The sequence below is a fragment of the Cannabis sativa genome, chromosome 8 (genome assembly GCF_029168945.1).
Source record: "Cannabis sativa cultivar Pink pepper isolate KNU-18-1 chromosome 8, ASM2916894v1, whole genome shotgun sequence".
Classification (NCBI taxonomy): Eukaryota; Viridiplantae; Streptophyta; class Magnoliopsida; order Rosales; family Cannabaceae; genus Cannabis; species Cannabis sativa.
This window is the reverse complement of record NC_083608.1, coordinates 12,862,482-12,874,935: the sequence shown is the minus strand read 5'-3', so window position 1 is coordinate 12,874,935 and position 12,454 is coordinate 12,862,482. Positions and strand designations below refer to the sequence as shown.

The following is a 12,454-nucleotide window of genomic DNA, read 5'->3' as shown; positions in this document are numbered from 1 at the left end:
CACATATGCTCATGATGGACTTTAAATTCCGTAAAGGTGTAAGCTGGGAATTGTTCACTCTGAAGAGCAAATAGTTCATAACTCCATAAATCCTACTACTTCAAGCTTAGTTGAGAAGATAAGAGAAAGTGATTCCACTTCCTCAAGTTATACTTCACAACAAAATGAACTAGCAAGAACAACAATTAACAAACGAATAAGCAGTAATGCTTTAGTCTTCGAATCATGTGTGTTAGAGAATGATAAATCCATTTGGATTCTTGATTCTGGGTCTACAAACCATGTAAGTTATTCATTGCAATTGCTTGAGAATTGGAATTATTTGAAATCCAGAGAGTTGAAACTTAAAGTTGGTAATGGCAAAAAGGTTTCGGTTAGAGCTAGAGGAAAAGCCAAACTCAAGTTTCAAAACAGAATTTTGGAATTAGACAATGTCTTATACATTCCAAATTTAAGTAGAAACTTGGTTTCTGTTTCATGCTTACAATTGCAACAATACAAATTAGATTTTTCGAGTTCTGGTTCTACCATTTCTCGAATGACATTCAGATTTGTGTTGCATCCATGGAACAGGGGCTTTATGTTCTTAGACCAGAAACACCATTTGCCCTACATAACAAACTTTTTAAAGTAGCTAAACCTAGAAACCACAAAAAGCAAAAGATCGTTGATGATAATGAAACATATCTATGCATTTACGTTTGGGCACATTGGCTATGACAGACTAAATAGGCTAACCAAAGACGGTCCATTGAAAAATATCGTCTTAGGTGAATTACCTGTTTGTGAATCTTGCCTAGAAAGAAAGATGACCAAACGTTCTTTCTCTGCAAAGGGAGAGCGTGTCAAACAACCCTTAGGGTTAGTGCATTCCGATGTCTGCAGACCTTTGAATGTCAAAGCCCAAGGTGGTTATGAGTATTTTGTCACTTTCATTGACGATTTTTCTAGATACAGTTTTCTTTACCTAATGCAAAAGAAATCTGAAACGTTTGAAAAGATTCAAGAATTTCATGCTTTGGCCCAAAACCAATTAGGTAAATCATTAAAGATATTGCGAACTGATAGAGGTGGAGAATATATGGATATGCAGTTCAAAGATCATTTAATTGAACTTGGAATTGAATCCCAATACACTGCCCCAAGCACTCCACAACAAAATGGAGTTGCAGAAAGAAGAAATCGCACTCTTTTGGAAATGGTTAGGTCTATGCTGAGTTATTCAACTCTGTCTACGTCCTTCTGGGGATATGCTATACAGATGGCAAATGACATTCTAAATGTTGTTCCATCTAAAGCAGTCCCTAAGACACCCGTCGAACTTTGGAATGGTCGTACACCTAGTTTACGCCATTACAGAATTTGGGGGTGCCCTGCTCATGTCTTAAGAAAGAAAGAAGGCAAATTTGAATCACGTACCGAAGTATGCATGTTTTTCGGAAATTCTAAAGAGACTAGGGGTGGACTGTTTTATAGTCACAAGGATAACAAAGTGTTTGTTTCTACAAATGCTACTTTCCTCGAAGAGAACTATATTAAAGACTACAAATCAAAAAGTAAAGTTGTTCTAGAGGAATTGATATCAGATATAAGTCCTTCCAATGTTCCATCCTCTTCCACTCGTGAAGAAGACAATCCCACTCCCTTAGTTGAACAAACTGAGAAATCTACTACTAAAGTTTCTGTTCAGAAGATCACCGCACCTCGTCGTAGTGGGAGGGTTTCAACAAAACCTGCTCGTTATGGCTTGGATGGTGAAATCAATATGGTCGTAGGTGACGGTATTGAAGACGATCCATTAACCTATAAACAGGCAATGGCTAGTCCGCAACGGAAACGATGGTCGGCCGGCATGGATTCAGAAATGGATTCCATGAAAAAGAACAAAGTCTGGGAATATGTAGATGCACCTGACGACTATCATCCGATAGGATGCAAGTGGGTTTACAAGAAGAAAAGAGGAGCTGGAGGCGAAGTCGAAACTTTTAAAGCTAGACTTGTAGCCAAGGGTTATACCCAAAGAGAAGGCGTGGACTATGAGGAAACTTTTGGTCCTGTTGCCATGCTCAAATCCATCTGAATTCTTCTCTCCATAGTTGTTGCTTTCGATTATGAAATCTGGCAAATGGATGTCAAGACTACCTTCCTTAATGGGGTACTTGAAGAAACCATCTATATGGAGCAACCAGAAGGTTATGTTCTACCTGGACAGGAAAAGAAGGTTTGCAAATTAAACAAGTCTATCTATGGACTTAAGCAAGCTTCTCGCTCATGGAATAAAAGGTTTGATGAAATCATCAAGACCTACGGCTTTCTTCATAATGAAGATGAACCTTGTGTTTACCAACTCAAGGAAGACCAAATAGTAGTATTCCTGGTCCTTTATGTTGATGACATTTTGATCATTGGAAACAATGTCAAGAAAATGACTCACATAAAGGAATGGCTCAACACTCAATTCGATATGAAAGATTTGGGTGAAGCAGCCTATGTTCTTGGTATTCAGATTATTAGAAACCGGAAGAACAGACCTCTTGCTCTCTCTCAAACAACCTACATAGACAAAGTCTTAGAGAGATTCTCCATGAACAACACCAATGGGGCAAACATGCCTTCTAGATATGGTATTCGTCTATCTAAGGAACAGTCTCCGACTGATCCTCAAGAGATAGAGGACATGGCGAAAATTCCCTATGCCTCTGCAGTTGGAAGTCTAATGTATGCAATGCTATGCACTAGACCTGACATCTGTTATGCTGTTGGAATCGTGAGCAGGTATCAGTCTAATCCAGGACATGAACATTGGAATGCAGTTAAGTATATTCTGAAATACTTGAAGAGTACAAGGAATCTTGTGTTAGTCTACAAGGGTGGTGTTTTAAATCCCATAGGCTACACTAATTCAGATTTCCAAGCAAGTCTTGAAGACAGGAAATCTACATCTGGGATGGTGTTTACTCTTGGGGGTGGAGCAGTGGTTTGGAGAAGTGCTAAACAAACCGCGATATCGGACTCAACTATGGAAGCTGAATACATAGCTGCAGCCGAAGCTGCTAAAGAACTTGTCTGGTTAAGAAAGTTCTTCACCAGTACAGGTGTTGTTCCTGGAATGGAAAAGCCTCTGGTCTTACTTTGTGATAACAATGGAGCAATAGCAAACAGTAAAGAACCTCAAAGCCACAAGAGAAGCAAACACATTGAAAGGAGGTATCACATTATCAGAGAATACGTGGCAAGAGGGGATGTACTAGGTGAGAAAGTTGACACAGAGGACAACCTAGCTGATCCATTTACCAAAGTCCTGGCAGTGACAGCCTTTGAAAAGCACCGTCAGAATTTAGGATTAATTGATATGTACTAATTAGTTTTATATTAGTGCAAGTGGGAGTTTGTTAGGTTTTATGCCCTAAATAAAACTCCATTTCAATGTAATCTATTTTATTCAACATCAATAAAGAAACAGAAGTATTTTTCATTCATTTGTGTATGTTTTGGTTCGCTTTATCAATTGCTTGTCTATTTGATTTATAAATTCATCTTAAACCCTTTTCACATACTTGATCATGTTTATTGCGCTGTCATCACATTGGAAAGTAAACATGACTATGTGAATAAAGTTTCCTAGATTTATCAGACACAGGGTTTTACTGATATGATAATCTACAACAAGAGTTTACTTGCATTTGGAGAAATGCAATGTTCTTTCCAGAACATTGGTTAAAGTAAAGCTCAGGATGGATGCATGGAGTATGCATCGGAAGGGACCGATATTGAACTTTGACTTAGATTTAATTAAACTTACCGTAAAATCTACTCAAGTCAATATCGCCAAGTTGATCCTAGATCAAATGTTCTTAATCCTGTTATGATTAGGCTCAATCTTGAAAGGCTATTCGTGTTCTTTGATTTGTTAGTGAAGCCTACTTTTAGGTCAAGGTGATACGTACATTTTGGGAACACGGTAGTGCAATTGAGTGGGAGCGCTAGCATAAACATGGAATCTATTGCTTCTATCTGGCGAATAGTAAGAAAAGGATGATCTCCTTCGAGCTTGACCAAACGAACCTAAATGGTGGAGTAATCATTTCTCATAAGCTGAAATATCATTTATACCGGGTCAAGTTTTTTAAGGATAAAATACATAGTAGGGTGTTACGGTAATCTAATCCCTTTACAGTGTAGATCATTCATATAGAGGATCATTGATCACATTAGGATTATAACAATGGATAACTAATGATGCGTCTATATGGTGGAACATATAGAGCATTCTATATACAGAGAGTGCAATTCTAAGTTCTATGCGTGGATTCAACGAAGAATTAATAAGTTAGTGAATTTTAGTGCTAAATTCTTGATCTACTTATTGGAAGCTCGGTTATATAGACCCATGGTCCCCGCACTAGTTGAGATAATATTGTTTGTAAGAATCATGTAATTGGTTTTGATTAATCAATTATAATTCTCAAATTAGACTATGTCTATTTGTGAAATTTTCACTAAGTAAGGGCGAAATTGTAAAGAAAGATTTAATAGGGGCATATTTGTTAATTATGATACTTTGTATGGTTCAATTAATAAATATGATAAATGACAATATTATTTAATAATTACTTATAGTTATTAAATAGTTAGAATTGGCATTTAAATGGTTGAATTAGAAAATTGGCATTTTTGAGAAAATTAGATACAAAAGTGTTAAAATTGCAAAATTACAAAAAGCGAGGCCCAAATCCATCAAGCCATGGCCGACCACTTTGGTAGGCATTTTAAACTGATATTTTCATTATTTTAATGCCAAATAATTCAAACCTAACCCTAGTGGAATGCTATAAATAGATAGTGAAGGCTTCAGGAAAATTACACTTCTGAATCAGAAAACCTGAGCCTTTCTCTCTCTACCTTGGCCGCCACTCTCTCTCTCTCTCTTCTTCCTTCATATTTCGAAATTACCTTAGTGATTAGAGTAGTGCCCACACACAACAAGCAATACCTCAATCATAGTGAGGAAGATCGTGAAGAAAGATCATCAGCAAAGGAGTTTCAGCATCAAGGATTCAGAGAAAGAAATACAGGTTCAGATCTTGATAATACTCTGCTGCAGAAAGGATACAAGGGTTAGAGATCTGAACGGAAGGAGTCATTTAATTCCGCTGCACCCAATGTAAGGTTTCTTAAACTTTATACGTGTTTATTTCATCGTTTTAGAAAGTTCATATTTAGGGTGTTAATAAACATACTTGTGAGTAGATCTAAGATCCTGGTAAAATAAATTCCAACAACTAGTACCCATACCAATCGACGATACACCGCCATAGCCAGAAAAGTAGCAACCAAACCCGAACCCTCACAGTGACAAACCCCAACCAGGCCACCATCGATCTGCCCACAACCGCTTTCGTGGGACACAACTGAAGACTCCACTACCGAACCACCCTGATAGAATGGCCTAGGATCCACCCCAAAAGAGGGCAAAGAGCATAAACAACACCCAGACCTTGCACATATGCCCATCGACAAGGAAAACCTATGACCCCGAGAGAACCCTCCTACATGACACCCCTCTCAAACCAGATCTCGTTGATGTCGATACGAGCCACGAACCAAGTGTTGGGTTTTATGCCCTAAATAAAACTCATTTCAATATAATCATATTTACTTATTAATATAGATCAGAAATAATATTTAATGTTGCATGGTTCACATGATTTATTTCATGATTATATGTACATAATGTATAAATTCATCTGAAACCCTTTTCACATACTTGATCCTGTTTATTGTGCTGTCAACACATTGGAAAGTAAACATGACTATGTGAATAAAGTTTCCTAGATTTATCAGACATAGGGTTTTACTGATATGATAATCTACAACAGAGTTTACTTGCATTTGGAGAAGTGCTATGTTCTTTCCAGAGCATTGGTTAAAGTAAAGCTCAGGTGGGATGCATGGAGTATGCATCGGAAGGGACCGATATTGAACTTTGACTTAGATTTATTAAACTTACTGTAATATCTGTTCAAGTCAATATCGCCTAGTTGATCCTAGATCAAATGATCTTAATCCTGATATGATTAGGCTCAATCTCGAGAGGCTATTCGTGTTCTTTGATTTGTTAGTTAAGCCTACTCTTAGGTCAGGGTGATACGTACATTTTTGGGAACACGGTAGTGCAATTGAGTGGGAGCGCTAGCATAAACACGGAATCTATAGCATCTATCTGGCGAATAGTAAGCAAAGGATGATCTCCTTCGAGCTTGACCAAACGAACATAAATGGTGGAGTACTCATTTCACATAAGCTGAAATATCATTTATACGGGGTCAAGTGTTTTAAGGAATAAATACATTGTAGGGTGTAACGGTAATTTAATCCCTTTATAGTGTAGATCATTCATATAGATAATCAGTGATCAAATTAGGATTATAACAATGGATAACTAATGATGTGTCTATATGGTGGAACATATAGAGCATTCTATATACTGAGAGTGCAATTCTAAGTTCTATGCGTGGATTCAACGAAGAATTAATAAGTTAGTGAATTTTAGTGCTAAATTCTTGATCTACTATTGGAAGCTCGGTTATATAGACCCATGGTCCCCGCACTAGTTGAGATAATATTGCTTGTAAGACACATGTTTTGGTTTTGATTAATCAATTATAATTCTCAAATTAGACTATGTCTATTTGTGAATTTTTCACTAATTAAGGGCGAAATTGTAAAGAAAGAGGTTTTAGGGCATATTTGTTAATTAAGATACTTTGTATGGTCTAATTAATAAATATGATAAATGAAAATATTATTTAATAATTATTTATAGTTATTAAATAGTTAGAATTGGCATTTAAATGGTTGAATTAGAAAATTGGCATTTTTGAGAAAATTAGATACAAAAGTGTTAAAATTGCAAAATTATAAAAAGCGAGGCCCAAATCCATCAAGCCATGGCCGACCACTTTGGTAGGCATTTTAAACTGATATTTTCATTATTTTAATGCCAAATAATTCAAACCTAACCCTAGTGGAATGCTATAAATAGATAGTGAAGGCTTCAGGAAAATTACACTTCTGAATCAGAAAACCTGAGCCTTTCTCTCTCTACCTTGGCCGCCACTCTCTCTCTCTCTCTTCTTCCTTCATATTTCGAAATTACCTTAGTGATTAGAGTAGTGCCCACACACAACAAGCAATACCTCAATCATAGTGAGGAAGATCGTGAAGAAAGATCATCAGCAAAGGAGTTTCAGCATCAAGGATTCAGAGAAAGAAATCCAGGTTCAGATCTTGATAATACTCTGCTACAGAAAGGATACAAGGGTTAGAGATCTGAACGGAAGGAGTCATTTAATTCCGCTGCACCCAATGTATGGTTTCTTAAACTTTATACGTGTTTATTTCATCGTTTTAGAAAGTTCATATTTAGGGTGTTAATAAACATACTTGTGAGTAGATCTAAGATCCTGGTAAAATAAATTCCAACAACTAGTACCCATACCAATCGACGATACACCGCCATAGCCAGAAAAGTAGCAACCAAACCCGAACCCTCATAGTGACAAACCCCAACCAGGCCACCATCGATCTGCCCACAACCGCTTTCGTGGGACACAACTGAAGACTCCACTACCGAACCACCCTGATAGAATGGCCTAGGATCCACCCCAAAAGAGGGCAAAGAGCATAAACAACACCCAGACCTTGCACATATGCCCATCGACAAGGAAAACCTATGACCCCGAGAGAACCCTCCTACATGACACCCCTCTCAAACCAGATCTCGTTGATGTCGATACGAGCCACGAACCAAGTGTTGGGTTTTATGCCCTAAATAAAACTCATTTCAATATAATCATATTTACTTATTAATATAGATCAGAAATAATATTTAATGTTGCATGGTTCACATGATTTATTTCATGATTATATGTACATAATGTATAAATTCATCTGAAACCCTTTTCACATACTTGATCCTGTTTATTGTGCTGTCAACACATTGGAAAGTAAACATGACTATGTGAATAAAGTTTCCTAGATTTATCAGACATAGGGTTTTACTGATATGATAATCTACAACAGAGTTTACTTGCATTTGGAGAAGTGCTATGTTCTTTCCAGAGCATTGGTTAAAGTAAAGCTCAGGTGGGATGCATGGAGTATGCATCGGAAGGGACCGATATTGAACTTTGACTTAGATTTATTAAACTTACTGTAATATCTGTTCAAGTCAATATCGCCTAGTTGATCCTAGATCAAATGATCTTAATCCTGATATGATTAGGCTCAATCTCGAGAGGCTATTCGTGTTCTTTGATTTGTTAGTTAAGCCTACTTTTAGGTCAGGGTGATACGTACATTTTTGGGAACACGGTAGTGCAATTGAGTGGGAGCGCTAGCATAAACACGGAATCTATAGCATCTATCTGGCGAATAGTAAGCAAAGGATGATCTCCTTCGAGCTTGACCAAACGAACATAAATGGTGGAGTACTCATTTCACATAAGCTGAAATATCATTTATACGGGGTCAAGTGTTTTAAGGAATAAATACATTGTAGGGTGTAACGGTAATTTAATCCCTTTATAGTGTAGATCATTCATATAGAGGATCAGTGATCAAATTAGGATTATAACAATGGATAACTAATGATGTGTCTATATGGTGGAACATATAGAGCATTCTATATACTGAGAGTGCAATTCTAAGTTCTATGCGTGGATTCAACGAAGAATTAATAAGTTAGTGAATTTTAGTGCTAAATTCTTGATCTACTTATTGGAAGCTCGGTTATATAGACCCATGGTCCCCGCACTAGTTGAGATAATATTGCTTGTAAGACACATGTTTTGGTTTTGATTAATCAATTATAATTCTCAAATTAGTCTATGTCTATTTGTGAATTTTTCACTAAGTAAGGGCGAAATTGTAAAGAAAGAGTTTTTAGGGGCATATTTGTTAATTATGATACTTTTTATGGTTCAATTAATAAATATGATAAATGACAATATTACTTAATAATTATTTATAGTTATTAAATAGTTAGAATTGACATTTAAATGGTTGAATTAGAAAATTGGCGTTTTTGAGAAAATCAGATGCAGAAAAGATAAAACTGCAAAATTGCAAAAAGTGAGGCCCAAATCCAATATGTAGGGCCGACCACTTTTGTAGGGTTTTTCCCTCTGATATTTTCATTTTAATGCCAAATAATTCAACCCTAACCCTAGTGGAATGCTATAAATAGATAGTAAAGGCTTCAGGTAAAACACACTTTTCTTCTGACACTTCTGATTCAAAAAAAATCTGAGCCTTCTCTCTCCCTATCTTTGGCCGAACCCTCTCTCTCTCTCTTCTTCATTGAGATTTCGAAATTCTTAGTGTATGAGTAGTGTCCACACACAGCAAGTGATACCTGAATCATAGTGAGGAAGATCGTGAAGAAAGACTTTCAGCAAAAAGGAGTTTCAGCATCAAAGATTCAGAGTAAGAGATCCAAGTTCAGATATTGATAATGTTCTGCTATAGAAAGGAATCAAGGGCTAGATATCTGAACGGAAGGAGTCATATTATTCCGCTGCACCCAATGTAAGGTTTCCTAAACTTTATATGTGTTTATTTCATCGTTTTAGAAAGTTCATATTTAGGATGTTAATAAACATACTTGTGAGTAGATCTAAGATCCTGGTAAAATAATTTCCAACACCAAGAACTTAGACAAATAAGGAAACGACCGCTCCTTCATAAACTGTCTCACCACCAGAGAGCACCATCAATATCCCCCGACCATGGCCACAACAAAGCCCCAAGAATGGTCGGCAAGCCTTAGTTGGAGAGAAGACCCAACCCTAGCAGAGGTAGGAAGAAAGCCTAGAGAGAAACCATAGTAAAGGCAGCTAGGAGATCAAAATGCCGAGCAGTAGAAAATAATTAAATATAAGTTAAACATATATATTTCAGGTTAATAAAATAATTAATGAGTTGACTAAATAATTGAAGAAATAATTAATATTATTACAATTTTAATAAGTTCGTTCACATGTTTCTTCTTTGTTTCTCACGCAGTCTAACTGAAACACCCATTTTTTTTTTCCATCCCCAGAACCAGTTTCAAAAAAAAGCACCCGATTTGGTGGGGAAATCAAATCATTCCCATTTTCTTTTTTCTTTTTAAGGAAAAATCATAATAGTAAAGATGGGTATATTGGATCTGGAAAAGCAATTTTCTTTCTATGGAGCTTACCACCACAACCCAATCAACATAGCCATTCACATGTTACTTGTGTGGCCTATCTTCTTTACGGCTCTCTTAATCCTCTATTTCACTCCCTCTTTCTTTAACCTACCTCAAATCGAGTTGTCCATTTTTGAGATTCATTGTTTTCTGATTCTAAATTTTGGGTTTCTTATAGCTATTATTTATTCGCTGTTTTACATAGCTTTGGAAGTCAAATCTGGCTCTTTGGCTGCTCTTCTTTGTATGACTGCTTGGATTTTAAGCAGTTTTCTCGCTCAAGTTCTTGGATTTTCTCTCACTTGGAAGGTATATAAAAATACTTTTCAATTTTGGATTCGCTATTCTTATAAAGTATTATAATCAGAGTTTGATATGAATAATGTGGATTTGTTTCTTTTAGGTTGTTCTGATTACTCAAATTGTGTGTTGGATAGGCCAGTTTATTGGCCACGGCGTGTTTGAGGTAACAAACTTTTTATATTTCCAATGAATAATATGAACTTTTGAGAGACTACCCACAGCAGTGTTTGTTACAAAACGTTGAGAGGTTTTATTTAGATGAATTGAGGTTTTAGGAAATTTTGTATAAATAATTTGCTCTTTTCCTTATTTTTAACCCCTAAAATTAAAATTGTGTTGACGATCTATATAGTTACCATCTATTATGAATTAGTACATATACATATAATCTTGTAATTTGAATGACCTTGCATGGACCGCAGAAAAGGGCTCCAGCTTTGTTGGACAACCTCGTACAAGCCTTCATAATGGCTCCCTTCTTTGTGTTGTTGGAGGTCATTTATTGACATATTTCTCTATATCTCTCTCTCTCTCTCTCTCTATATATATAAATATATATATATATATATATATATTTTAAGTTTGGGATTGAATATAATGCCAGAAGCATTTATTAGCTTGACATAAAATTTTGGTTGTTTCAATTTCAGGCTATGCAAAAGTTCCTAAACTATGAGCCTTACCCAGGATTTCAAGCTAAAGTAGAAGCACTAATCGATGCTGAGATCAACGACTGGAAGGAGAAGAAGCAGCTATTGATTTCATAAATAGTAGGATAAGAGAACAAACTTGACTTGTCATTCCAAGATGTGAATTTCCTATTTAATAGGAAAATTTAAGGAATATTTACACATTCTATTGCTTTTAAAATTTTATTTGCAAGAAATTGGAACCAATCTTATTAGAGCATTGTTATTGCTATGCACACCAATTTAAAACAACGAAAAATTACATGAAATATGAGTTGTTATTAAAAAAATTATAAAAATATAGCATTTATAAGTTTTTTATTCTTCTATAGTATTTTTTTTTTTTATATTTAAGGTTTTTTTTTATTGTATTTGATATGTCACATTTTTATAAACTTATATCCACACATATTTCATATTTTTGTTTCTAGTCCAATTAATTTTATCTTAAGAATTTTTTATATCTATACAAATTGTAAAATTATTAAATTACACATATTCGCAAACTTAAGTTAATGTTCCAGTTATCGAATTTTTAAAATTGTACATATCAAATGCCCACTATTTTATAACGGGAAAGTGATTGGGTTTTTTTTCTTTTTTTCGTTTCAATAATTTTTGGGATAGATATTTATCTCTAGGTCTATTTTTTTTTTTTTCTAATTCTCGAGGTGCTTTATTTAATTTTTAATTTCGAAATTATTTTTTTTACCTTAATACTAATAGAAATTTTTACACCAAAAATACAATTTACACAATTTATTACAAAAATCCCCTACACGCTTACATTATCATTTTTACCTTTCCTCTTTCTTTTATTACAAATATACCACTTGCACATCAATTCCATGCACAGACACGTGTGGCTTCCCTATCAACCATCAATCAACTTCCAATCACTTCCCTCTCTTTTATCCTTTTGTTTTCATTTGATTTTTGATTTCTTTTCAGTTTTTTTTTTTAAAAGATCAAGTAACCTCCATTGTTGAAGCATAACTTCCCACGATTCCTCACGGTTTTTTCCCTTTCATTTTTGTTCTTCCAAAATTTTTCAACTCCCACTAAAGCAATCCCATAACCGTTTCCCTCTTTCCTTTTGTTTCCAATCTCTTTTTGAAATGGCTATCACTTATTCATCTTCATCTCCTTCCTCTGTTCAGAAAAAAAATTCCAAAATGGGATTGAAATCTCTAGCTAACAAAGCTAAGGGTAAACGTCCAATTAT

General features: G+C 35.4%; 1 protein-coding gene across 2 annotated transcripts; it reads left to right on the top strand.

Moving 5' to 3' along the window:
* The first annotated feature begins 9,834 nt into the window (after positions 1-9,834).
* On the top strand, positions 9,835-11,436 carry LOC133030151 (2-hydroxy-palmitic acid dioxygenase mpo1-like). 2 transcript variants are annotated; one of them, XM_061102393.1, is made up of 4 exons: positions 9,835-10,546; positions 10,641-10,703; positions 10,963-11,034; positions 11,191-11,436. In XM_061102393.1, the coding sequence occupies exons 1-4, from the start codon at positions 10,199-10,201 to the stop codon at positions 11,305-11,307; spliced, it is 600 nt and encodes a 199-aa protein (XP_060958376.1). In that variant the 5' UTR covers positions 9,835-10,198; the 3' UTR covers positions 11,308-11,436. The 2 variants fall into 2 exon arrangements, with proteins under 2 accessions (XP_060958376.1, XP_060958377.1); XM_061102394.1 differs by lacking the exon at positions 10,963-11,034 and having other exon boundaries at positions 9,987-10,546.
* Positions 11,437-12,454: the final 1,018 nt, after the last annotated feature.

Bases quoted from the DNA above. Each gene is read 5' to 3' on its own strand.
- LOC133030151 (XM_061102393.1), top strand. From the start codon at position 10,199: ATGGGTATATTGGATCTGGAAAAGCAATTTTCTTTCTATGGAGCTTAC. The intron at 10,547-10,640 runs GTATATAAAAAT...TGTTTCTTTTAG, and splicing joins GATTTTCTCTCACTTGGAAG to GTTGTTCTGATTACTCAAAT. The intron at 10,704-10,962 runs GTAACAAACTTT...CATGGACCGCAG, and splicing joins TTGGCCACGGCGTGTTTGAG to AAAAGGGCTCCAGCTTTGTT.